Below are 25,506 nucleotides of genomic sequence, written 5' to 3' on the forward strand. Positions count from 1 at the left end.
TTCCTGAGGTCGGTGCGTGCGCTGCTTGATTTGCTCGCTAGTCCGAAGTTTTTTTTTGGTGTGTTGCTGAGAGCTGCTGTAGGGATGATGATGATGGCGGAGCTGGTACAGGGACAGGCCTCGGTGGCTCAGCCTGGAACGAAAGCAGATGGCTTCGCCGACGCTTTACACCGGGCCCGACAGGTAATTCATTCCGACGAAGAGAAACCGAATGATTTCAGACGAGAAACGAGCAAGGCCATTCGGTGTGGTGGAGGAGTGCACTTTTTTTCTTCTACCAGCAGTGTATAACCCCAGACCCCTCTTTACTCAAAAAAAAACTCCTGTATGTATAGCTAGCTAACTGAAGTTAGCGACACAAGGTCCAAGTGCTAAGAGTTTGCGGGCCAAAAGACGCCCAACAATAAACAGTGAAGTCAAAGAACAAGAAAATTAATTAGGCAAAGTGTGATTGGCGCAACTAAGAAACCCCTTGCATGAAACTGAAGTGAGAGTAACTTTATTAAACAAGGCATAAGCAACAAACTGCAACCTGTTGTAAAGCCACGGAAGTTTAAACTAGTTAGCACCACTAGCTACTTTACCACCACACTACAAGCCGATATCAGCTTTGGTTGTGGCCTAGGTTCGTGGTGAAGCCAGCATATCAGCTGATTTCAGCCACGCGCTGTCAAAAGTTAAGAAAAACGTAAACTATGTGTTAAATTTGCGAGTGTTTACAAGGCAATTTAAAACACAGTTGACGTTTTCCTGTTAGCAAGCTGACTTTTGACAGCGCGTGGCTGAAATCAGCGGATATTCACCACGATAAATTATAAGTTAACTACACCGCTGTATGTTAAACAACTTCAGAATTCAGTAGTTATAGCTAGCTAACGCTGGCTAGCTGCTAAACTATCGAATGATTCAGTCTAGTAGTAATGTTAGCTAACTAGCTTCGATTGTACATGTTAGCTAAGCCTAGCTAGTTACTTAGCGAACATGCGAGGAAAACTAGCTAGCATCGCAACGTCAACAACTAATGTTAGCTAGTTAGCCACCTAGCTTGCTGAAATGTTATCGCTGAACTTTTCTTGTTTGCAACAGGGTGTTAGCCAACTACTGCATTGCCTAATAATATCGTCTCTAGCTAAAATTGTATTGGGACCTTATCACTCAGTAACGACTTGCTGGTTAGCTAATGTTAATACTCCAGTCTTGCGATGGAAACTCATTAGCTAGCAAGCTAACATTATCTAGTTAGCTAGCTAACGAGTTGCAGCCTAAATATTACTTACGCATTGGTTGAACTAGCTACTTCTTGACATCTCAAAGTTAGCGTTAGTTATGTCATTTGGGCCTATGACCAAACGCACTGTATGTAGTTGATCAAATCATTTATTGGTCTGTAAACCCCCACACTGCCATATAATGTGTAGACTACAATATTACAATTGACCAAACCACACCACGACTGTGCAAATTATTCCATTTAAAATGCCAGTAGCATGCAAGCAACATAGTGAACGTTTCCTGAGATTACTATTCCAATCTATCATTTCAGGAAGTAGGCTATTGCACACAGTGAAGGAAAGCTCTGCCACACCGCTCCCCATTCCTTCCTAGTCAGTGTCTGCACTCTGGGCCGAGTTCTTGTGAAGCCTTGACACCCAGGACAAAAACACACCTGTTCTCACCTTATCATATTTCCTGGGCCCTACGAAAGTGTGCTGAACAAACTGCATATTTCAACTTAATATTTCAAAAGGAACTATTGGTCTTCTTTGCTTTAACTGACACAAACACAGATATTCATAACATATTCTCCCTGACAGGCAAAGACACTATCCTGCAAATAAACCCAGATGAGCATGTGGCATAAGCACATGTCTGGGTGCTCTAGTGTCCATTTAATAATGCCTTTGCTTTCTCTCCCCCCACTCTCTCAGCTGTGTGCTTATCCCAGGAGCTACAATCGCATGTGGCTTTGTACTCATGCATCAGGCTTGTGGGTCCAGTGTCAGTTTTCCTCAGATAACCGTGGCATCCAGGTTTCCCTTGCAGCTTCCCTATAGGTCCCAGGTCTGTGCTTCTGGGAATAGGACTGCCGTACCATTTGCCCATTTATCTTTTATGAACTCTGTAGGGGGGAAAATAGAACTGAGCCAGTGGCCAGGACACTGAACCTTTTACTGTCTGTCTGCAAGGAGACCAAAGATATCAAAACACTGTTTCTATGAAGTGCTACCTTCAAGGAGAACTCCACCCCAGAATAGCCCAGCCCTAGAACGTTATATTTTCTACGAACAGCGGATGTGTACAGATAATCTGTAGGCCCTATATATCGGTATCTGGTATTGTGACTGAACAGAGCTGGCATTCAGTGTTGCTGTTGAGTTGCTAATCTCTCTGATAAAGTAAAAACTTCTCGTTGCTCCTTAATTCAAGTACTCCTGAAATTTAAGCTCCATACTTATATTATGATCACATAGTGAGACTAGTCTAGTCACACTTGCCCCTGTCATACCCATGTTTTTGTGTAAATGTTTAGATTATCTTGTCAGTGTTGTTTTTTATATAATCTTGATGTTCAGCTGCATATTAATGTGAATGTTCATGTTGGACAAGTCTGCTGTGATAAAAAAAAAATACAATAGAAGAAAGTTAATTGTTGTCTTTATCACAAAATCAAAATGACTAGGACATCAATGAGCTTCCAATCTCTTTGATACAAATATATGCACTGAAATAACCATAACCCCATAGTGTAGTATGCAGAGATTGGGTGAATTTCCCCCTGGCTCTCCTCCATCATATGGAAGTGTTTGCATGGTAGTTTCAGCGCAAACAGGCCTCTCACCCACCCCGAGGGGATGTTCCCTGAGCGACAGAATATCCTCTGGCATTTCTTTCCTGGTGGACCTTGCCTGCCCCAAACCCCCTTGACAGTCAGCAGCAGTTGTCCTGAGAAGACTCGCCGTGTTTGCCTCGTTCTACACTACTAGGCCCAAGCCTTTCCCCGGGTAGTTGATTTATTGTGTGCAGCTCACATTGCTGACATACCACCCCCAACATTCCCCAGAAAGAAGGTTTGGCTCTAGGCAAGAGGTGGAGCCCTCACTCAGCCCCCTCCGTGGCCCCCTACCCAGTTCAGCTCTGCCTGGGATCAGGATCCATGTTGGAGGGCAGTTATTTTTTTCTTCTCCCATCTCACTTCCACGGCAGGCAGGCAGCTCAGTGTGGCGGCTCTGAAGTTGATAATGACGCCTGAAGGTGTTGCAAGGCTCCAATTGTCAGCCTTTAATTGGAGACATTGTATTTTCATATTGCAGAAATTACATCAATTTTGTGTAATTTTCTGAAACTATATACTTTTTGAATGGAGAGAGGTGGTTGCGGATGAGGGGTTTAGGAGAAACGGGCCTCAATGCTTTTGTGCAGCGTTTAGATTTAAATGTCTATCTCCGAAGAATACATGTAGTTAATTGGCGTTGGCAAGTGGCTAATTTTGGGCGAGGTGATGCAGGCAGTGTTTTGTAATGTGCATGTGTCGCAGCTAGTTTCGGGAGGTAGTTACTGCCTTTCAATTGCATTCAGTTGTAGCTGACTTGGAGAGTAAAAAATGGCATCGTGTTGACAACTGAAATAACTTGATTCGCTATGAAAAGTAGTACTTCATTTTGGGTAATAGTTTGACCTTGTGACTGGAAAATAACGGTCAAATATAACCTTTTTAATGTAACTAGTTTATCTATCTAGAACAGGTTGTGTTGCTATCTGTTTGTTCACTCTAGCCCTCCCCCCTCTTTCCATCACTCTTGTCTCTTCAGATTGCGGCTAAGATTGGAGGTGACCAGATGCCCCACATGAACAACTCCTCTCCAGTCCTAGACCCCTCTCTCTATGGCTACGGAGGCCAGAAGCGCTCAATGGATGATGGAGGTAAGCCAGCGGTGGCAGTGGATCTCAGTGGATGAGCTCAGTAGTGACGGCACTACATAATGATAGATCCTTTGACACTTTTTAATGTATATTCAATGTCATGTAGCCTAGCCTGTTTGTGGAAGTTGTAGCAGCTAGCTGGTATTCATGTTGAGCAATGGGGCCCTGTGGATAGCACGGCTGTTGAGGAATGACATGGCATTGTACTAGCAATGGGCTGGCCACGATCTGGCCTGGGCAAATGGGAGGGGGAATGTGGAGCTGGGAAGAGTAACCACTAGCCTGGAGTTAGGAAGTGCTTCAGACAGTCGGAGCGCTCTCTCCTCCTCGTTCTGTGTTATTTCAGGGCAGGATTACTCTCCACCACCACAAAGTTAATTAACTATTAGGTCAGAAAAGGAGCGGATCCCTAGTTACCCAGAGGCCATTGATGGGATTTCTCATTCCAACCCTCCCTCCTACTGCAGTACAATGCTCTAGCTGCTACAGATATGATTGACACTGGTTGCGTGAGAAATCACGAGCTACAGGTTACATGCCTCCAAAGCTGTCGTGGAGAAAAAAAAGTGCAGCGAGCAGCAGCAAGTAAAACTGGTTTGTAAGTCCACCAAGTAGAGAAAAAGGAACTGTGCTTCTAGAAATGTAGATAATGCTGATTGAGCTTATTTCACTTGTTGCTATTTATAAACCAATTCCTTCATTGGTTATTGAGTGAGCCCAACATTAATGAACTTGCTGCATTGGCTTCACATTCACGCTTCTATTACTATGGCAGTGGTTATAGGAATTGTGATTTCCAAGGTGTTAGTGTTTTTGTCCCATCTTGCTGCAGAATCAGTTCAGCAAATGGGCTGCAGCAGTCCAGCCCCTGAAGGAATTGCAGGGATAAGATGAGACCAGTTCATGGGCGAAAAAAGCCTTGATGTGGAAAATTCCGTTCTTACAGGCCCAGTAAAAGCAGGAGCAACATACGGCAGCTAAACCTTATGTAAGGCTTTACTCATGACTTAACTTCAGCCTCTCCAAGAGGAAGCTGTTCTGTCCAAGCATTTGAAATCGGGATTTTATAGAATAGGAAAGGGCTTGGCCTAATGTAATAAGGGGCTGAGAGAGGTCTTGTCTGATGGTCACGAGTCAGTGTAATCAAGGTTTACTATGCATTTTTGCTTTGAAGCCCTCTGTTCACAATTCAGCTCAATTCTGTTTGGGCTTGCCGTTTCAAACCTGGCAAACTAGAAATGTAACAAATATTTGCATCTGCTTTTTCAGTTAGGCACCTGAAATTATAGTTACCCCGTAAGGGTGGGGCTTTGCAGAATGGTGCAATGATGCGTGTGGCTACCCGTATGCACCCAAAATGCAGATGTGAGCAATTTCATGTCCATGAAGCGGAAACTCCATTCAGTTATTGTCCTCTTATCTTGTCATGGTGTGGTATGATATTTTAGCTCCAAATGCATTGCTGAATAAGTTGTGTGCAATTCTGGTGGAGGTTTGGCTGGCTAACTCACTTGTTTTCAACACTTTGCGCTTTTTTGTTTCTCAAGGTTACACAATTTGAAATGTAATAGTCGGCTGTTACACTGTATAAATATTATATCTGTCATTACCATTAACACCATTTTAGGCTAAGCGCAAGTCCTTTGCAGTGTAATGTCATTGTGTGAATTGACACCACATCATACACTGAATAGTTATAGGCATTCTTAGCCAGCAGATCCGACCCATTTGCTTACAGCTGCACTATTGTCCGACAGCATTCCTGTGTAGATTAAGACACCACAGAGCCGGCGCGAGATATGGCTCAGAAAACTAGCAGTCGTTCAATCTTCTCAGTGTAACAGTTGGGATAATGGGACAATTCGAAGTACAACGCATTTCTTATCCCTGGATTGTGGTACTTTTCCCGAGCCATATCTTGTGCCGGCTCCGCGGTGCTGTCCGACCCTAGTGCAGCTTTAAGCAAGCGGGTCGGACCTGCTGGCTAAGGCATTTCACTTCTTTACCTCATTGCATTTCCATCCACCAAATATGTGCAAACGACGTAAGCTTTAGTGAACGTAGATATGAGTTTATGGTGTTCCGTCAGTAGCTCCATATCCTTTAAGCCCACTGCGTATTGCTACCTGTCAAAATGAAAGTCTGGGCCGATAACCATTGACCCAGGTACTACCTCTCTGAACGACACCCATACACATCTCATTTCCATAGCAGTGCACCCCCTGCTGTGTGTTGACACTGACACACTGGAAATTGCCAGGGACCTCACGATACAATATAATCACCGTACTTGGGTGCAGATACCATATGATTCTATATGCATTGAGATTCGATATTTTAAGATTTGATGTTCCAAACATATTGCTCACTATGTCTGCTGCAGAGCGACAAGAGATCATGAGAACATGAAAATAAAAGTGCTGAAAACATGTTGACTCACTGTTTAAAAAGGTGGAGGACAAGCTATAGGTTGAAAAATACTGGAGTTTTGGTGCAGGTACAGCTGTCTAGCGCTAGCTAACGCTACCAAACAACATGTATTTTTACTAATCAATACTTGGAGTCAAAGTATTGATTTACATTATTGTCCAAAATAATATTGCGATATGTAACTGTATAGATTTTCCCCAATCACTACTGGATTGACAGAACCATCTCCATCTGTTTCCGTCCAATCCACCTTGTCACTCCTCAGTTCTGCAGCAACAATTGTTTTGACCTTGTTTTATTCAGTTTTGCAATGATTGTTGGTGTCATGTAAATTATTTAGTCCAATGTTTAGTTTATTGAAAACATAATTAAATTTGCACAATGAGCACTTGTCAGTTGTTAGCTAGCAAATTTTAGCAATATTAGCATAGACGTGATATCAGTCAAAACGCATCAAAACAAGACATGGTATCAAGAACAAGATCAAACGAGCCACTTACGATTCACCACATGGCAGTTTCTTGTCATTGTTGCTGGATATCCAGAACCAAAGCACATGGCCTTCTGCCCCTTTGAAGCGAGTGAATGGTTTTTGTGATGTCAGCTAACCTGTCTATCGTTTTGCCCTTTTCTCTAACCCTCTCTATTCTTCCTTGTTGTTTCTCAGTAGGTAACCAGCTGGGTGGAATGGTACATCAAAGGTGAGCCTTATCTTCTCAAATGACTATTTGTATTGATGTGAACTTAGATATGGGGGGGGTGTAGATATTGATTAACAGTAGCTCAATCAAGTTGCCACCCTCACTACTGCCCGTGTATCCAGTAACACGTCTCAGATAGGCCAATGTCTTGGCCTATGTGTTCTCCATGCAGCTCTGTGGTTTATCTTGTTACCAGACTTGGCACATAATGACATTCATTTAAGGGGTAGCTCTCCCCATCTAAGGTTTGTCAGAGGTTTTCATGCCTTAAAAGTGATCTCATCTCAGGGCTCCCGAGTGGCGCAGCTGTCGAAGGCACTGCATCTCAGTGCTTGAGGCGTCACTACAGACCCCCTGGTACGATTCCAGGCTGTATCACAACTGGCCGTGATTGGGAGTCCCAAAGGGCAGCGCACAATTGGCCCAGCGTCGTCCGGGTTTGGCCGGTGTAGGCTGTCATTGTAAATAGGAATTTGTTCTTAACTGACTTGCCTAGTTAAATAAAGATTTTTTTAAAAAACATGTCGAGCAGAGTCCATGTTGTGTAGAGATCTGCAGGCTTCAATCCAATTGAATGGGGAATATGGGCGCCATCTAACAAGATGGATATTTGCTTTGGGGGTGAACTATCCCTTCAAGCTTTGAGTATGAGACGACTATCCTATCATTTCTAATTCGGCCATACATCACAGCAGATATTTACCCTTTTGTCATTGATTGTCTTTGTCTCTTGCAGGGCTATTATGACAGAGGACTTCAAAGTGCCTGATAAGATGGTTGGATTCAGTAAGTGAAGCTTTTGGGCAGTTGATAACAAAAGCTATTGGTTTACTCCAACTTATAGTACTCACATTTACTGTTTAGTGTCATTTTAAGCTAACTTGGGCTGGGATATTGACCTTTTGTAATTCCCCTCTCACCCACACTCAGTCATTGGAAGAGGAGGAGAGCAGATCACGAGAATTCAGTTAGAGTCAGGCTGCAAGATCCAGATTGCTGCAGGTAAGTTCTGCCTAAAGAGACACTGTCCCATTATGCTGTAGTCAGTTGTGTCGGTACTTCACGGAGTAGCTAGTTAGGTCTTTCCTCTGATCGGTGATAGCCAGAAGCACACCCGGAGTACGAGGCATGATAATGATATACCCTGCTCAACAGGTTCAGCTGAGAGAAACTGAAGCCTTGTCAAATCCCAAACATACGCCCCCAATGAATTCCTTGATGTGGTATTTTGTAGTGAAATTAGTATGTGACTTAATAAACATTCATAAATAATAAGAAGGTAGCACTTAGGTTGTTAACATGGAGGTTTATGTGCATATGTGGGTCTTTCTATAAACTAGGGTACCAGTGAGGATTTCCTGCAGTGGAAAACCCTTTCTCATGGTTGGTGTCTTGATGGATTTGCCCAAATCGTGTGACAACACCACTTTTCTTATCTTGCGTTTATGGCAGTCTTTGTCGTTTATATATGAATTATTTATCAGTTAAAATACATTGAATTTGATCCTGGTAAGAATCCCGGATTTAGCTTTCGTACAGTCTTTTTGTCTGGCTATCTCTGAAATGCGGTAACTATACTGAGAAAAAATATAAATGCAACATTTTCAAAGATTTTACTGAGTTACAGTTCATATAAGGAAATCAGTAAATTGTAATATTAATTAAACCCTAATCTATGGATTTCACATGACTGGACAGGGGTGGAGCCATGGGTGGGCATGGGAGGCCCACACACTGGGGAGCCAGGCCCAGCCAAACAGAATGAGTTCTTCCCCACAAATGGGCTTTATTACAGACAGAAATACTCAGTTTCGTCAGCTGTCCGGGTGGCTGGTCTCAGACGATCCTGCAGGTGAAGAAGCCTGATATGCAGGTCCTAGGCTTGCATTGTCACATGTTGTCTGTGCTTATGAGGCAGGTTGGACATACTGCCAAATTCTCTAAAAATCATTAAATTCTCTGGCAACAGCTCTGGTGGACATTCCTGCAGTCAGCATGCCAATTGCACGCTCCTTCAACTTGAGAAATATGTGGCGTTGTGACAACCACATTTTAGTGGCCTTTTATTGTCTCCAGCACAAGGTGCACCTGTGTAATGATCATGCTGTTTAATCAGCTTCTTGATATGCTACACCTGTCAGGTGGATGGATTATCTTGGCGAAAGAGAAATGCTCACTAAAAGGGATGTAAAATCCATATGTGTATGGAAAATCTCTGGGATGTTTCACAGTATGAAAAATGTATGCACTCACTAACTGTAAGTCGCTCTGGATAAGAGTGTCTGCTAAATGACTAAAATGTAAAAATGTAATGTTTTATTTCAGCTCATGAAACATGGGACCAACACTTTACATGTTGCGTTCATATTTTTGTTCAGTGTATGTAACATTGAGTGTTTTCTTATGTTTCAGCTTGTAAACTGTTTTCATGGGCACACAAATCTAAAATAATGTATGTGATAGCAAAATCGACAGCTTCTAACCAATACTTAAAACCAAAATCTATACTGTCATTGACGTGGTTCGTCAATAGTTAAGCATAATACTTGAATGCGCATTTGATGTCCAGCAGTTTAGTTACATTGTGATATTTTTACACATCAGTTGATCCAGGGTGACAAACAGCTGTTGTGATACAGCACGCGATGGAACAGCCAAAGTGCAGGAAAAACAGTGTTCGCAAGTAATGTCCAGAATGTTTTGGTGTCTCATTCGTTATGTCGATGAAGACAGTTGTGCCGTGATCCACGATGGGTTGAATATCCCTAGCAAATTGATCATCTGTTGTCTGCTTGATTTACAGCAGTGTCTCGTTAGATTTAACAGAAAGCTTCATGTTTTCGTATGTTTCTCTGCTTCTGATTGGACACGGTCTACTGTGTTCATTTGTGTAGGATAGACTGTTGCGCAACACCTAACGCTATATTCCTTTCCATTATTCTGGATATTAGAATGACGACAAATGACATAGTAGCCTAGTGGGCTTATTCACAATATGATCAGGTTATGAAATGACAAATACATTTTGGTGTCTTACACCTGCTATTTTAAAGGATATTTATAGTCCTAGGCCGATGTTGGGTGGAGTTTTGGGCCAATTTGGTATATATGCACTTGTACACGTGGAACTGCATAAAAATTGAAGTGTTCCATTTATTTTTCAAACCATTTTGAAATGTTGATCCCAATGTCACACATTGGCCCGATTTTTATTTCTAGAAAGACAAATGTATGTGTGGGTGCATGTTTTGTCTGGTTAATGGAGCTGTGTGTTGTATAACAGACAGCGGAGGCATGATGGACAGGCCCTGCACCCTGACTGGAAGCCCAGAGAACATTGAGTAAGTCACACCACATTCCTCTCGGGAAGAATCTCAATTGCATACTCATTGTGTCTTCTCTTCGCCTCCTTCTCAAAACCCATTGGATGAGAACGCCTGAAGTCCCTCCCCTCTGACTTTCTCCTCTAAAGGGTCTTGAGAAGGAGGCAAGGAGAGGACGCAGGGCGTATGCAATTGAGATTCTCCCAGGGACTTGCAACCAAAGTTATGTATGTATGGCGATCAGATAGAAATGTTGCATATAGAGCTAACATGATTACTCTACTTGATGGACAATACATTTCTATCAGCAACGAGGCTGCCCTCAACTCGACCCTAATCACCTTCACCAGATTAATGTTGAGTTACCCCCTCAACAATCACTTCTTGACACTATTCAATATCTTGTTTTTGCAAATGGAGAAACCCACTATGTATAGTTTATGTATGATGTGGCTGACCATGAACATATACATGACGGTGGACTGTGCCCCTCTCCCACCAGGCAGGCCAAGAGGCTGCTGAGCCAGATCGTGGACCGGTGTCGAAACGGCCCAGGCTTCCACAGCGAGATGGACGGCAACAGCGCCATCCAGGAGATCCTAATCCCTGCCAGCAAAGTGGGCCTGGTCATCGGCAAGGGAGGGGACACCATCAAACAACTGCAGGTAGGGGGGCACTAGGTGCTTCGAGTAGATTATGTGGTCTGTGGATGACGCACACATGCACTTAGAACATACACTTTCTTAGTGATTTATTTAGTGGCTTAAAAATAATAATAATAATATGCCATTTAGCAGACGCTTTTATCCAAAGCGACTTACAGTCATGCGTGCATACATTTTTGTGTATGGGTGGTCCCGGGGATCGAACCCACTACCTTGGCGTTACAAGCGCCGTGCTCTACCAGCTGAGCTACAGAGAAAGTGTTCTTATGCAACTGCAGGGCTCAACATTAAGTAAAAAAAAGTTTAACAAATAGTCGGGACAAGAAGAATATAGATTTAAGTTGTCGGAATGGATAGAAAAATAATACATCACAATATCGAGCCAACATTGGAATAATATTCACACACAAAAATAATGTACATAAATAAAAAATCCTACGTGGCTACAGCCTCATGTCCAAACCGATGCGGACATGAGGGAGGCGGCAGAAAATGTAGCCAAACTTTAATGAGACTTTTAATTGAATAAATATAAGCTAAACGCCAGTCATGTTTGACAAATATAATGAAGGACATTAACTTCTAAAGGCTCGATTCTGTCAACATACTCGAGGCACGGTTCGTTCAGGTCGAATAGTCACAAGACCGGCGAGTGAAGGACGGTGCCTGTTGCAGACCGCACATCAACCACTTGGAATCTGAGCGGAGGCGGTCAGCATTTTGAAACTGTTTAACCATAAACTTAATTGTTTAAAACCTGGACGTTTCGTCAATTTGTGAAGCATGTCTTGTTTCAAAGTAGCCTAGCCAAAATATGACCATATAAATGTTGAGGGAGTTACTCTATAAACACTTGATACGCCATTGAAACCAGCATTTTTCTCATGTTGTATTGGTTTTCAAATCATCAAAATGTTATTGTCCAGCAGCCAAAGGCATAAGCCTAGTCATATTAGTAACCCATGCTAGTTGATGCATCTTTAGATCTCCCCTCTTTCTTAATTTCTAATGAATATTTTCATCTATGTCACATGAAACCTCTCGCGCTTTTGAGAATGGTGTTTTCCTGCTAATTGCATTTTGGCACATAATCTACAGCAGGGCTATTCGACTATATTCGAATAAATGTACAAAAAAAAATATATATATATAAAAATGCTAGAAACCATGGTGCTTGTCATTTTGGCAGTGAACGTCAGATTTTCACGTGTTTTTTTTTTTGCACGTCTTTTATTAATGTTCAGAGTTGATCAAAGGGCCAGTATAAATAAAGGGGCTGAATCTGGCACGCGTGCCGCCAGTTGAATTGCCCTGGCCTACAGCCATGTGCGCATTGTTGAGCTTATAATATGAATAAATAAAACTTTATCAACATTTTAAGCTGAACGGTTTTATCTGTTGCATCAGCCTGATTGCGTATTTTTTTTTTGGTGAATATGCAAAGAAGCCAATAGGCAGTGTAGCCTACATTTTTTGTCTCGTTCTCGATGGAAGAAAGTGCTGAGCCATTAAACAACATTTTCAACTAATTGACGACATCGTTCAGTTATTTGAATTCCATTTTGTTCAAGTCAATCAGATCCAGCCTGAACTGTGCGATGCAGTAGGGAGTTGTCGTTTCCAACAGGCCAATATTCTACATAGTTTTGCGTATAAAATGTGGTAATTAAGTATAATTACCATAATCCATTGCGCATCTACTTGTCCAGTCTGTTTCTTTTACGCCTGCTATGGAAGAGAGAAGAGTAGCACAATCGTGAGGTGATAGAGAGCAGCTGTTGCTTCGCGAGGGATCTCTACCTGAAAATACATGATCTAAGTGATTAATAGTTGGCATTTAGCAGTCATTTACTTTTTATAATAATAATAATAATATGCCATTTAGCAGACGCTTTTATCCAAAGCGACTTACAGTCATGCGTGCATACATTTTTGTGTATGGGTGGTCCCGGGGATCGAACCCACTACCTTGGCGTTACAAGCGCCGTGCTCTACCAGCTGAGCTACAGAGGACCACAACTTTTCTAGACAATAGTGATTTTGTCAGACAGCATAGGAAGCAGCTCTATAGAGCTGAGATGACTTGGAATGAAATAGTCATCATATAAAACTAATGTAATAAACTGAAATAATTTAGGAAAGTAATGTGAATAAATGTTGGTTAATAAGTGATAAGCAGTAATGGGCAGTCACTACCATCATGGGACTTATATTAATAGTTTTTTGTTACAGTATTAACCCACATAATGCATAGTAATAATAATAATAATATGCCATTTAGCAGACGCTTTTATCCAAAGCGACTTACAGTCATTCGTGCATACATTTTTGTGTATGGGTGGTCCCGGGGATCGAACCCACTACCTTGGCGTTACAAGCGCCGTGCTCTACCAGCTGAGCTACAGAGGACCACAATAGTGCATTTAATGTTTTAAAAAATGATAAATCGAAAACCGTGATTATTTTTCAATCGAGCCAAAATGTGTGAATTTGTGTTGATCTTGTGTTCCCTGTTTGCGCCCCACAGGAGAGAACAGGCGTGAAAATGATCATGATCCAGGACGGACCTATGCCCACTGGAGCAGACAAACCCCTCAGAATCACTGGGGACCCCTACAAAGTGCAGGTCGGTCAGTCAGTCTCTCAAACCTGGCTACCCTCCTTCATATCCTCGCTCCATGCCTGCTTATAAAAACGCGTCGGAGGAGAAAACATTGTAGGCCAATGTGTTTTAAGGAGGCAAGGGGAGAGGATTCAAGGTATCAATCAACCTTTTTGTATATCACAGTTAGATGTTCTAAGTTAACCCTCTCTGTGCTGGGGGGGGCGTGGGTGTTTTGCAGCAAGCACGAGAGCTGGTGGTAGAGATCATCCGGGACAAGGACCAGGGAGACTTCCGGGCCAACAGGGGAGACTTTGGATCCAGACTGGGGGGAAGCAGCCTGGATGTGGCAGTGCCCAGGTTCGCTGTGGGCATCGTCATTGGCAGGAACGGAGAGATGATCAAGAAGATCCAGAATGACTCTGGGGTCAGGATCCAGTTCAAACCAGGTGAGACCGCCCTCCTCTACTAAAGGCTTTTTCCATTGTGCTAGATGGCTAATACAATTGTCAAGATTAGTGATGGCCTCTATCTTAAATCGATCTCCAATCGGTCTTGTTTGCCGGTCTTGTTCTTCAATTGACTCAGACAAGGTGGTCTTGACGACACATGATGTAATACAATATGTGTGTGATGTCTGTGACATGACTAAACATGTGGTCTTCTAATGTAACAGTTCTGACTAGTGTCCCCCTCTCCTTCAGACGATGGCATCAGCCCCGACCGGATTGCCCAGGTGATGGGCCAGCCTGACCGCTGCCAGCATGCGGTTCACCTCATCAACGAGCTGGTACACACTGCACAGGTACAGCACTGCAGACCACTACACTTAATTATTTTTTAAATGCCCTGAAAGGAACAACAACCCCTTAGGAAATGTATCAGATGATTGGTTCACTCCTGCTGTATTTCTAAAGTAAGCCATGCCCCCTTAAACTCCCTTGTTGCCCATGTAGCAGTCCCCAGCCCAGTCCCTAGCTGGCTGGCTCCCGGACAGGTCCAGCCTGGCCCCCTCTCAGGCCTCCCTGAACCCCTTAGCCCTGTGGCTGGGTAGTGGGGGGGACCTTCTCAGACAGGTGTACAGACAGGTAAAAGGGCAGTGGGTCTCCACCTCATCACTAGTTCCTCTCTGTCACCTGACCTACTGCCCCTGAGCACAGAACGTACACTAGAAGGATGAGCCTAGTCTCTCTGAGGCATGTCTCCAACCCTGGAACATAGTCCATACAGACTCCCACATGGTGGCGCACTTGGTCATATCCCCTGGTTTACTCTTTTTATTGAGCCCAAGGTAAAGTAATGCAAGTCAAATGCATTTGAGGAGATAAGAATGCCTGTCAAAATCGGAACTATTGCATTTTTTTTGTTTGACGTCAGACACGGCTGCACTGGTGATACTTCGGCGGGGGAATGTTATAGGGGAATGGTTGAAGAGTGTAAGATGTGTAATGTCATGTTTGAGGTCTTCAGGAGCCTGTAGTCACAACTTTTTTTTCCTCTCTACAGGATCGGGATGGCTTTGGGGGTCCCGTGGGGCCCAGAGGCCGGGGCAGAGGTCGCGGGGACTGGAACATGGGCGCGCCCGGTGGACTTCAGGAAGTGACATACACGATACCTGCCGACAAGTGTGGCCTGGTGATTGGGAAAGGTGAGAATGCAAACGCCTTGTAAATGATTCAGCGAGTTTTACGTTTGGTGGTGTCAAGATCCATTACCAACAACAATCTTTATCAGTCATCATATGGATGCATTTCAGTCATCCAATAACCAGTTTAAGTATCCTTTTGAATGTATGGACAAATAGGTACTAATGTAGAGATGTGTAAAGGCACGTCCCCCAACTGTGCCTACTCAGGGAAAACCAACCTCTAATGGAGCACTTAATCTTTCAGTTCATTATTTCTTGACCAGTGGTCTTCATCACGCAAAGGTCCAATGCAGCCGGTTTTATCTCAATATCAAAATATTTCTGGGTAACAATTAAGTACCTTACTGTTATTGTTTTAATTAAAATTGTGAAAAATACAGACAAATGCACTACATGGCTAAAAGTATGTGGACAACTGCTTGTCGAACATCTCATTATAAAATCATGGGCATTAATATGGAGTTGGTTCCCCCCTTTGCTGCTATAACATCCTCCACTCTTCTGGGAAGGCTTTCCACTAGATGTTGGAACATTGCGGCAGGGACTTGCTTCCATTCAGCCACGAGCATTCGTGAGGTTGGGCGGTTAGGCCTGGCTCACAGTCGGCGTTCTAATTCATCCCAAAGGTGTTCGATGGGGTTGAGGTCATGGCTCTGTGGAGGCCAGTCAAGTTCTTCAACACCGATTTCGACAAACCATTTCTGTATGGACCTCGCTTTGTGCACCGGGGCATTGTCATGCTGAAACAGGAAAGGGCCTTCCCCAAACTGTTGCTACAAAGTTGGAAGCACAGAATCGTCTTGAATGTCATTGTATGCTGTAGCGTTAAGATTGCCCTTCACTGGAACTAAGGGGCCTAGCCCGAACCATGAAAAACAGCCCCAGAACGTTATTCCTCCTCCACCAAACTCTACAGTTGGCGCTATGCATTCGGGCAGATAGCGTTCTCCTGGCATCCGCCAAACCCAGATTAGTCCGTCGAACTGTCAGATGGTGAAGCGTGATTCATCACTCCTGAGAATAAGTTTCCACTGCTCCAGAGTCCAATGTCGGCGAGCTTTACACCACTCCAGCCGACACTTGGCATTGTGCATGGTGATCCTTAGGCTTGTGTGTGGCTGCTCGGCCATGGAAACTCATTTCATGAAGCTCCCGACTAACGGTTATTGTGCTGACGTTACTTCCAGAGGCAGTTTGGAACTCTGTAGTGAGTGTTGCAACCGAGGACAGACTATTTTTACGCGCTGCGCGCTTCAGCACTCGGGTCTCATTCTGTGAGCTTGTGTGGCTTACTACTTCGCTGCTGAGCTGTTGTTACTCCTAAACGTTTCCACTTCACAATAACTGCACTTACAGTTGACCGGGGCAGCTCTAGCAGGGCAGAAATGTGACAAACTGACTTTTTGGAAAGGTTGCATCCTATGACGGTGCCATGTTGAAAGTCACTGAGCTCTTCAGTACGGGCCATTCTACTGCCAATGTTTGTCTATGGAGATTGCATGGCAGTGTGCTCGATTTTATACACCTGTCAGCAACGGGTGTGGCTGAAATAGCTGATTCCACTAATTTTAAGGGGTGTCCGCATACTTTTGGCCATGTAGTGTAGCTTCTTAGCAAAGCAATTTCTCAAGCAAGAATTTTGCTGGGAGTGGTCTGAGTGGGGAGGGGAAAACTGAAGGTTTGGAACTCTTATTGGACTATTAACTAATTTACCACCTGGTGATGTCACCAGGCAGGCCAAAACTCTGTCCCATCAAACAGTTCTTACACTAAAAGGGCATTATCATTTTCACAGAATTAATCCAACCTCATAGTGTATAAATATACACTGCTCAAAAAAATGAAGGGAACACTAAAATAACACATCCTAGATCTGAATGAATGAAATAATCTTATTAAATACTTTTTTCTTTACATAGTTGAATGTGCTGACAACAAAATCACACAAATGATCAATGGAAATCAAATGTATCAACCCATGGAGGTCTGGATTTGGAGTCACCCTCAAAATTAAAGTGGAAAACCACACTACAGGCTGATCCAACTTTGATGTAATGTCCTTAAAACAAGTCAAAATGAGGCTCAGTAGTGTGTGTGGCCTCCACGTGCCTGTATGACCTCCCTACAATGCCTGGGCATGCTCCTGATGAGGTGGCGGATGGTCTCCTGAGGGATCTCCTCCCAGACCTGGACTAAAGCATCCGCCAACTCCTGGACAGTCTGTGGTGCAACGTGGCGTTGGTGGATGGAGTGAGACATGATGTCCCAGATGTGCTCAATTGGATTCAGGTCTGGGGAACGGGCGGGCCAGACCATAGCATCAATGCCTTCCTCTTGCAGGAACTGCTGACACACTCCAGCCACATGAGGTCTAGCATTGTCTTGCATTAGGAGGAACCCAGGGCCAACCGCACCAGCATATGGTCTCACAAGGGGTCTGAGGATCTCATCTCGGTACCTAATGGCAGTCAGGCTACCTCTGGCGAGCACATGGTGGCCCCCCAAAGAAATGCCACCCCAGACCATGACTGACCCACCGCCAAACCGGTCATGCTGGAGGATGTTGCAGGCAGCAGAACGTTCTCCACGGCGTCTCCAGACTCTGTCACGTCTGTCACATGTGCTCAGTGTGAACCTGCTTTCATCTGTGAAGAGCACAGGGCGCCAGTGGCGAATTTGCCAATCTTGGTGTTCTCTGGCAAATGCCAAACGTCCTGCACGGTGTTGGGCTGTAAGCACAACCCCCACCTGTGGACGTCGGGCCCTCATACCACCCTCATGGAGTCTGTTTCTGACCGTTTGAGCAGACACATGCACATTTGTGGCCTGCTGGAGGTCATTTTGCAGGGCTCTGGCAGTGCTCCTCCTGTTCCTCCTTGCACAAAGGCGGAGGTAGCAGTCCTGCTGCTGGGTTGTTGCCCTCCTACGGCCTCCTCCACGTCTCCTGATGTACTGGCCTGTCTCCTGGTAGCGCCTCCATGCTCTGGACACTACGCTGACACACAGCAAACCTTCTTGCAACAGCTCGCATTGATGTGCCATCCTGGATGAGCTGCACTACCTGAGCCACTTGTGTGGGTTGTAGACTCGTCTCATGCTACCACTAGAGTGAAAGCACCGGCAGCATTCAAAAGTGACAAACATCAGCCAGGAAGCATAGGAACTGAGAAGTGGTCTGTGGTCACCACCTGCAAAATCAGTCCTTTATTGGGGGTGTCTTGCTAATTGCCTATAATTTCCACCTGTTGTCAATTCCATTTGCACAACAGCATGTGAAATGTATTGTCAATCAGTGTTGCTTCCTAAGTGGACAGTTTGATTTCACAGAAGTGTGATTGACTTGGAGTTACATTGTGTTGTTTAAGTGTTCCCTTTATTTTTTTGAGCAGTGTATTATAAAACACAGGAAAATTCTTCAAAAGCCTTGATTATGCCCAAAGTGCATCATTGCCAGTCCATTAGTTTGCTTTTTCTATCGTGGTGAAATGCCATTCAAAATGCCACGCAATGAGACAATATGGTGTGCGTCCAGTTACCCATCCTCCCCTCCAGCCACCCCCTCACCCCCCCTCCCCTGGCTCATGTATACAGCACAAGTGGTATTCTGTCCCTTCCCTTAGGGCTTAATGACAGGGATAATGCATATAATGTGACATTAATTGTTAAAAGTTCATAATAACAGCCCCCACGTGGAAGGTTGCCTGTTATCTAATGAGGCCCTTTCAGCCCAAGAGAGTGGAGTGAGGGAATGAATGAGAGGAATTAGCTTATTGGCTATTCATGCTCACTCCGTTGCCAGCTATTTAAAAGTCATTGACCATTGCGCTTCGGAGGAAACTCTGAGTGTGTCCTATGGATGGATGTGTGCGCCGTGGTGGGCGTGGTTCGAAGGGAGCTTTCTACCTATGATCGAAACAAGGCAATAGAAATGTCAAGTGGCTTTTGTGCGCGGGGCAAATAAACGTGGGCGTTGCCCCCCCCTCATTAGCATATGAACTAGTCCAATATGGCTGTGGGTCTGGGCCCTGTCAGCCTTAAAGACTGAGGTGATTCATATCTTTGCGATGCCTTTATGCAGCTGCTTGACCCACTGATTACACCCTCCCCCCAATTCACACACAGCCTGGTAACTTTGGTCTCCCACCCATACCCCATGCTTTAGCTTCTCAACTTTCAAACTTTTTATAACGGGTTGAACTACAGGCCTACTGGTTTTTTATTTAAATATTCAATGGTATAGTGTCCTGCATTTGGCTTTTACATTTCTTTCAAGACCCATATGTCAATAGTTTTAGATGAGTGGGTAAGCATGGTTTTTAAGTGCCTAAGAACTATTCTTCATGAACTTGTCTGTTAATTAAACCTCCCCCCTTACCCTAAATCCCTCACCAGTTGCACTTTGTATCCCCTCCTTTTGGTCCAGCTCACTAAACCAGTCTCGTTAAGGTCATATGATGTGGCCCCAGCGAGGTCCAGTCCATGAAATGAATAGTGTGGCTCTTCAGTCCCCTTTGCTCTCTGACTGGGGGACCTCATAATGGCTTCATTAAGGCAGAAGTTTCATTTGGTTGACAATGGGTTAATGACCCATGTGTAGTCTATTGGCAACAGGAAGAGGCTACGGGAGGAGGAGAGTTGCTACCAGTGAAAAAATGTGTAATTGATGTTGGGACAGCCCTGGTGTCCCCTTGGGAAGCCCCCTCGCTCCTTTCACTGGGATGGTAGGAGAAGGGGGAAGAGGTTGTATCCCCCCTTCCCTCACCACACATGAGGCCGGGAAAGGAAAGGGCCAAAGGAGACAAACGATATCCAAAAAAGAGGATACGCTTGAATTTGTCTCTTCTCCCCCAGCTATGCTTAATTTCTTCCCGCTGGTTTAATTGCGCTCCTTAAGTCAGGAAGCTTCCGTCTGATTCGTCAGCATGGGGGAGGAAGGGTTGTCGTCCTTTGTCTCTGATTAGCACGGATGTTCAAATAGAATGGGGACGGAGCTGTAGGACATGCCAGGGTCTCTATAGGTATCACTACCAGTCTAACGTCCAGTCGGATGAGTTTAGGTAGGTGTGATGAAGCCTAAAGGATGGAATCAGACAGCAGAGTAAGCACTGTTTAAGCTTTTCACTAACTGATTGGAGGTCAAATTGACACTTGTTGCTGACTTGCCATTAACTCATGTTTTGAATTTCCCCTTTCCTAAAGGTGGAGAAACCATCAAGAACATCAACCAGCAGTCCGGAGCGCACGTGGAGCTGCAGAGAAACCCGCCGCCCAACACCGACCCCAACGTGCGCGTCTTCTCCATCCGCGGCACCCCCCAACAGATGGAGATGGCCCGCCAGCTGATCGATGAGAAGATTGGGGTAGGTGGTCTTATGCCCCCCTCCTCCCCCCCAAATCTATTGTCTGGCCTGATATTCATGAGGGCACATGTCAAAGGGGGGTGCGACTGGTTCTTGTGGCCCTACCATCCACCAGTATGTCACCCGGGGTTAAACGATAGGCCTGAGCTCTGACGCCTGTTCATGATTCTTAGTGACAGAACTCAGGCCGTAGTGATTGATGGGGTTAAATTAGAGTTTCTTGAAGTACATAAAGGTGTTCCGCAGGGGTCGATACTAGGACCTGTTCCTTTCACTATTTATTCAAATGCTATAGGTCAATCTATTCATTGTAAATGTAATCTATATGCGGATGATACTATTATGTATGCAATTGCCTCGACTGTTGACCTGGCTGTGACAAGGCTACTGTCTGATTTTGCAGAAGTGCAGTAAGCCCTTACTGATTTTAAAACCCATACTTAATTTATTGTGTATATGAATGTGTAGGTAATGTGTTTATTGTATTGTGGTGCTATACAGGGATCATCTGGAAAAGAGACCTTGGTCTCAGCATTGACTCCCATGTCAAAAAAAAAAGGTTAAATAAAATAAAAACATGAAGAATCCATCAAATGGAGTGCGTCAGTGGCCAGCGCTGCCCTTTGGCCTTGCCTTTTCACCCCCCAGTTTAACCAAGTATGTTCCACTCTCTCATCTAGGCCTCAGGAATGGGGGGCAACAGCAGTTTTGGTCTGAACCCCTTCGGCCAAGGACCAGCTACCCCTCATCAGAAGTGAGTAGCGTCTTGGTTTCCCCACCTTTTTACCACTGTTACATTTGTCAAACTTGCCTTGAACTACCTTCTTGGATAATACTTACACTGACCAAAGTATGAATTCAATGATGTAAACAATACCCAGGCTACAACAATTGATATAAATATGAAAACTGTCTAACATGCGTCTGTGTTTTGTGGTGGCAGTGGACCCCAGACATTCATGACAGGAGGATGGGGCACAACATATCAGACATGGCAGCCTCAGGGCCAGCAGGACCCCAGTAAGTCTACCTGCTTCTCTCAAACTAATGGCTGGGATGGCCTCATCCCATTGTGGTTAGGGTGGGATACCCATAACACTTGATAGCAATATCAGCCTGCAATTTCACTGCAATGATTCCTTGATACATACGGAGTCTATGCAATCAAAATCATGTGGGGCATAACAGTCCCTCCCCAGTGAAAGGAAAGAGGACAAATAAGTGGAAGGAGGACTAAAATTAGCCATGTTTCATGCTCTCTGCTCTGCTTGCTGAGCGGACTGAAGCAACACAATGTTATTTCTCTAACAAGAACAGCAATTTCTGAGGACACAAGGAATTGGAGATTCAAGACTTGTTTTGGCACTGCTGCAGTGCATTTAAATTCAACTCAAGACAACGGCAAGGTAGTTCTTGCATTCAAAATGTGGCTAACCGTCCAGATACTGGCTGGGGGGGAAAAATGTCCCATTCTGGCAGAGAGTCAAGTGGGGAGGAAACTTTTCAAAGGTAACTTTCACTCCATGGAAGTTCTAGTTAGTGTTTGGGTTAAGTTAGGGTATGGGGTAGAGGCCTAAATCCATAGGACATAGAGGGCCATGTCTGGATGGTAAGCCATAGCCTCAACCTCCACTGAAAGGTCCTCATGCAGTAACTCTGTCCTCCAACAGTGTTATCTGTGTCTGGTTGCAGGTCTCAATGGATCCCAGACCGGCCAGATGGACTATTCCAAAGCATGGGAGCAGTATTATAAAAAGCTAGGCAAGTGCCAGTCTTCTGGGGGAGAACAGAAGGGAGCTCAATACTAACATGGTCTACTAGCCTTTCTCGCTTGTGTAACATTACTAAGTCTTGAGTCACTGGTCCTAGCCTCTCTCTCAGGGCTTGTAGTTGCATAGTAGGTTTTTTGCAAGTGAGTGCTGACTGAGCCTTTCTCTTTGAGACTGGCTTCCTGGTTGGTTTGGGGTGCCTGGGGGCAGTTGGCCCCCACTGGTGACCCACCTGTTAAATACCTGTCTGTGCCCTGTATACACCTCTGAACCAGACCTCAAACCTTCCCTCTGCCCTCGTTTTAAAAAGTTCCATGCCAAGAGTGTCTGAGTAGAAATATCATGTCAACTTATAATTGATACGCAGGAACGGTTTTGTTTGACTGCGACGATTGAAGTCAAAAGTTGACCATTTTGGTTACATGGTTATGTTGCTTCTTGATTTGATCAGCAATGTAAATTGGCTTTTGTTTGATTAACTGAATATATTTGAGTCGAAGAAATTGAATTTATGGAGCCAAACATTAATCAGGGAGGGAGGTATTGGTAGCCTGTTTGGTGTGTATCGTATTGACCCGGGTTTTATCTTGTGCACAGGTCAGCAGAGCCAAGCCCAGAGCAGTGGCCCTGACTACAGCAAAGCATGGGAGGAATACTACAAGAAACAGAGTAAGACTACACCCGTGTGGCCTCCACACTCTTCCAATAGACTGGTCTTTTGAGTGCATATCAGAGGATGTTCTTCTTCCCCTTATTCACCCTCTCCATCTCCCCTCTCCCCAGGCCAGGCAGCAGGCCCCAGCTCCCAGCAGAGCTCCCCTCCAGATTACAGTGCTGCCTGGGTGGAGTATTACAGACAACAGGGGGCCTACTATGGCCAAGGTGCACAGCAGACACAGGCCCCAGGCCTTCAGGTGAGAACCCATCCAAACGCTCAGCACCATCTCCACCCCACAACCCCCTGAGGGCTGTTGGGGCCAACGGAAGTCCTTTAGGAGGAAGGTTGAAAATGTTGAATGGTTTAAAGCAGGGTTCCCCAACTGGCAGCCTGCAGTGGTTTTATTTGTTGCCGTCTCCCCCCCCACCCCCAAGCAAAAAAAATGTATATTTTTTTGTTGTATTTATTTATTGTTGGACATTAAAGACTGTAATAACACCATTAAATCAGCTCCAAGTGATTTTATTTTTGGAAATCTGTTCCCAAGTATTTCCACGCATAATGGAGAGATGGATGTAAGCAAGGTTTGAAATGATTGTTTTAGTCAAATATCTGTTTGGGCTTCTTGTGGTCAATTTGCAGTCTACAAATTATTTGTAATTATGTTTCGTCCCCCGACCATCCGCTCAAGAGAATCTCCCTGCGGCTGAATGTAGTTGATGATCCCTGGTTTAAAGGCAAGGTTTAATTCAAGTATGGAGGTTTGAAAGTACATTTTATGAAATGTCCCATGTAAATCCATTCTGGCATCAATTAGGTTAAGTTGAGTTTAACTATTGTTTCTGTAAGGATATGTACTGTAACTTGCACATGTAAATCTATGTAAAATGTATTACTGTGCTTGGTCACTGACGTGAACCTGTGTTTTGCAGGATCATTAGAGAGGACGCCCTTTAGTTGAAGATGTTTGAATCACTGAGGATGAAAACAAACCTTTTGTAACAGGTTTCTAGATTTGCAACGCCTTGAAGACTTACTTTTTTCTTAGTGAGAAACACTAGCTGTAGACTGACTTATACAATAAAAAATAAAAGAATATTTCTAAATCAGGAACATTTAATTGTTACTAAATACTTGTGTACACCATTATTTTGAATGGACAATTCCCGGGATCCCTTTTGGACTAATGCGAGAGCTGTTTTGTTTTCTATTTTTTCCTTTTTGATTCAAATTACATCGCCAAAACGAACCCCGGAGTTGTAACATTTTAGTAAATGCAATATAATCTATTTTTTCTAGTTCTGTTGCAATAAAATCGTAATTATGGGCTTAGCAGTCTTGAATACATTGTTTTTGTTTTGTCATAAGATGTTTTAAGAATGTGTAAAAATGTTTTATTTTCCTTTTACATAAAGCATTTTAATTCAGTGATGAAACTGTGATGTTTTGTTACAGGAACATATTATTTTGTTACAAAATACAAGGAGTGATGTTGGCAAATGGCAGTCAATTCCTAATTTAATTCCTGTTGTGCTTTATTTTTTTCATTGTCATTTTATTGTACTCTGGTTTAAAAAAGGTGCAATATCTTATTTCATTTTTGAAACAAAGATGGATTCTCTAATACTTTGACAGACATTTAACTTGTAGTTCTTTAGATTTTTTTTTTAAGGCATATGAAAATGTAATTGGTACTTTTTTATTACAATGATCTGATATGGGAAAAGGGGAGTGTTGCATATTGTGAGTTTTTTTGCCTTTGCTATCTTGTAAAACTATGTATGTATTCTCAGATACTTGACTAAATATTTTATTTAAAATATATATATAATTAAATCGAAGACATTTTTTTTTCATGGAGTCATTATCGCAGGAAAACTGTCCCTGTTCTGTTTTCATACTGAAAATGTTCAAAGATCGTGAATGTGTAATTTGAAATTTGATGTTGCATCTTGCTATGGACAAAAATGAGAAATGCTAGGTTTTTATGTATGTTCTGTACCTAAATAATTCAAGACTGCTAAGCCTCTGGATTCTACCTGTGTAATAATTAATTGTAGTTTTTTATATTCTAAGTATTACGATCAAAATTGTCTTATTTGGTACCACCCAGTTTCCCTAACGCCCCATCCAGTACACGCTGGACTTGTGTACAGTCCAATGCTAAACTTTTTAATTATTTTTCTTTCTACTTTGTGTGATCTCATATGTATGATTGATTAGTTAGAATTGAATCTAGTATTAACTTCATTGCTTAATGAAAAGGGATATTATAATTTGAAAATGTTTAATTTTAGTGTTTTTTTCCTTGTGTACAGGTAACTGTGTATTAAAAACGTCAAAAGACTACCTTTATTGTGTTCTGTTAAAATGATTTTATTTTTGTGACGTTTGAAAGCTTTTTGTCACGTTCCATTATGTGTTAACGT

General features: G+C 43.6%; 1 protein-coding gene across 6 annotated transcripts; it reads left to right on the top strand.

Annotated features, from left to right (window-relative positions):
• On the top strand, positions 1–25,426 carry LOC121582507 (far upstream element-binding protein 3). 6 transcript variants are annotated; one of them, XM_041898357.2, is made up of 18 exons: positions 1–183; positions 3,810–3,921; positions 7,019–7,052; positions 7,789–7,838; positions 7,983–8,054; positions 10,336–10,393; positions 10,878–11,040; positions 13,568–13,666; positions 13,884–14,091; positions 14,329–14,447; positions 15,149–15,290; positions 20,490–20,650; positions 21,331–21,404; positions 21,594–21,670; positions 22,343–22,411; positions 23,017–23,088; positions 23,203–23,333; positions 24,010–25,426. In XM_041898357.2, the coding sequence occupies exons 1-18, from the start codon at positions 85–87 to the stop codon at positions 24,016–24,018; spliced, it is 1,749 nt and encodes a 582-aa protein (XP_041754291.1). In that variant the 5' UTR covers positions 1–84; the 3' UTR covers positions 24,019–25,426. The 6 variants fall into 6 exon arrangements, with proteins under 6 accessions (XP_041754291.1, XP_041754290.1, XP_041754288.1 ...); XM_041898356.2 differs by having other exon boundaries at positions 24,019–25,426; XM_041898354.2 differs by lacking the exon at positions 24,010–25,426 and having other exon boundaries at positions 23,203–23,653.
• The last annotated feature ends 80 nt before the right edge of the window (positions 25,427–25,506 follow it).

This window comes from Coregonus clupeaformis, chromosome 15 (genome assembly GCF_020615455.1).
Source record: "Coregonus clupeaformis isolate EN_2021a chromosome 15, ASM2061545v1, whole genome shotgun sequence".
Classification (NCBI taxonomy): domain Eukaryota; kingdom Metazoa; phylum Chordata; class Actinopteri; order Salmoniformes; family Salmonidae; genus Coregonus; species Coregonus clupeaformis.

What these genes read in the sequence shown, in the direction of transcription:
- LOC121582507 (XM_041898354.2), top strand. Translation starts at nt 85, where the DNA reads ATGATGATGATGGCGGAGCTGGTACAGGGACAGGCCTCGGTGGCTCAG. An exon ending in ACACCATCAAACAACTGCAG is followed by an intron (nt 11,041 to 13,567) that starts GTAGGGGGGCAC and finishes TGCGCCCCACAG; the next exon opens with GAGAGAACAGGCGTGAAAAT. An exon ending in CCAGCTACCCCTCATCAGAA is followed by an intron (nt 21,405 to 21,593) that starts GTGAGTAGCGTC and finishes TTGTGGTGGCAG; the next exon opens with TGGACCCCAGACATTCATGA.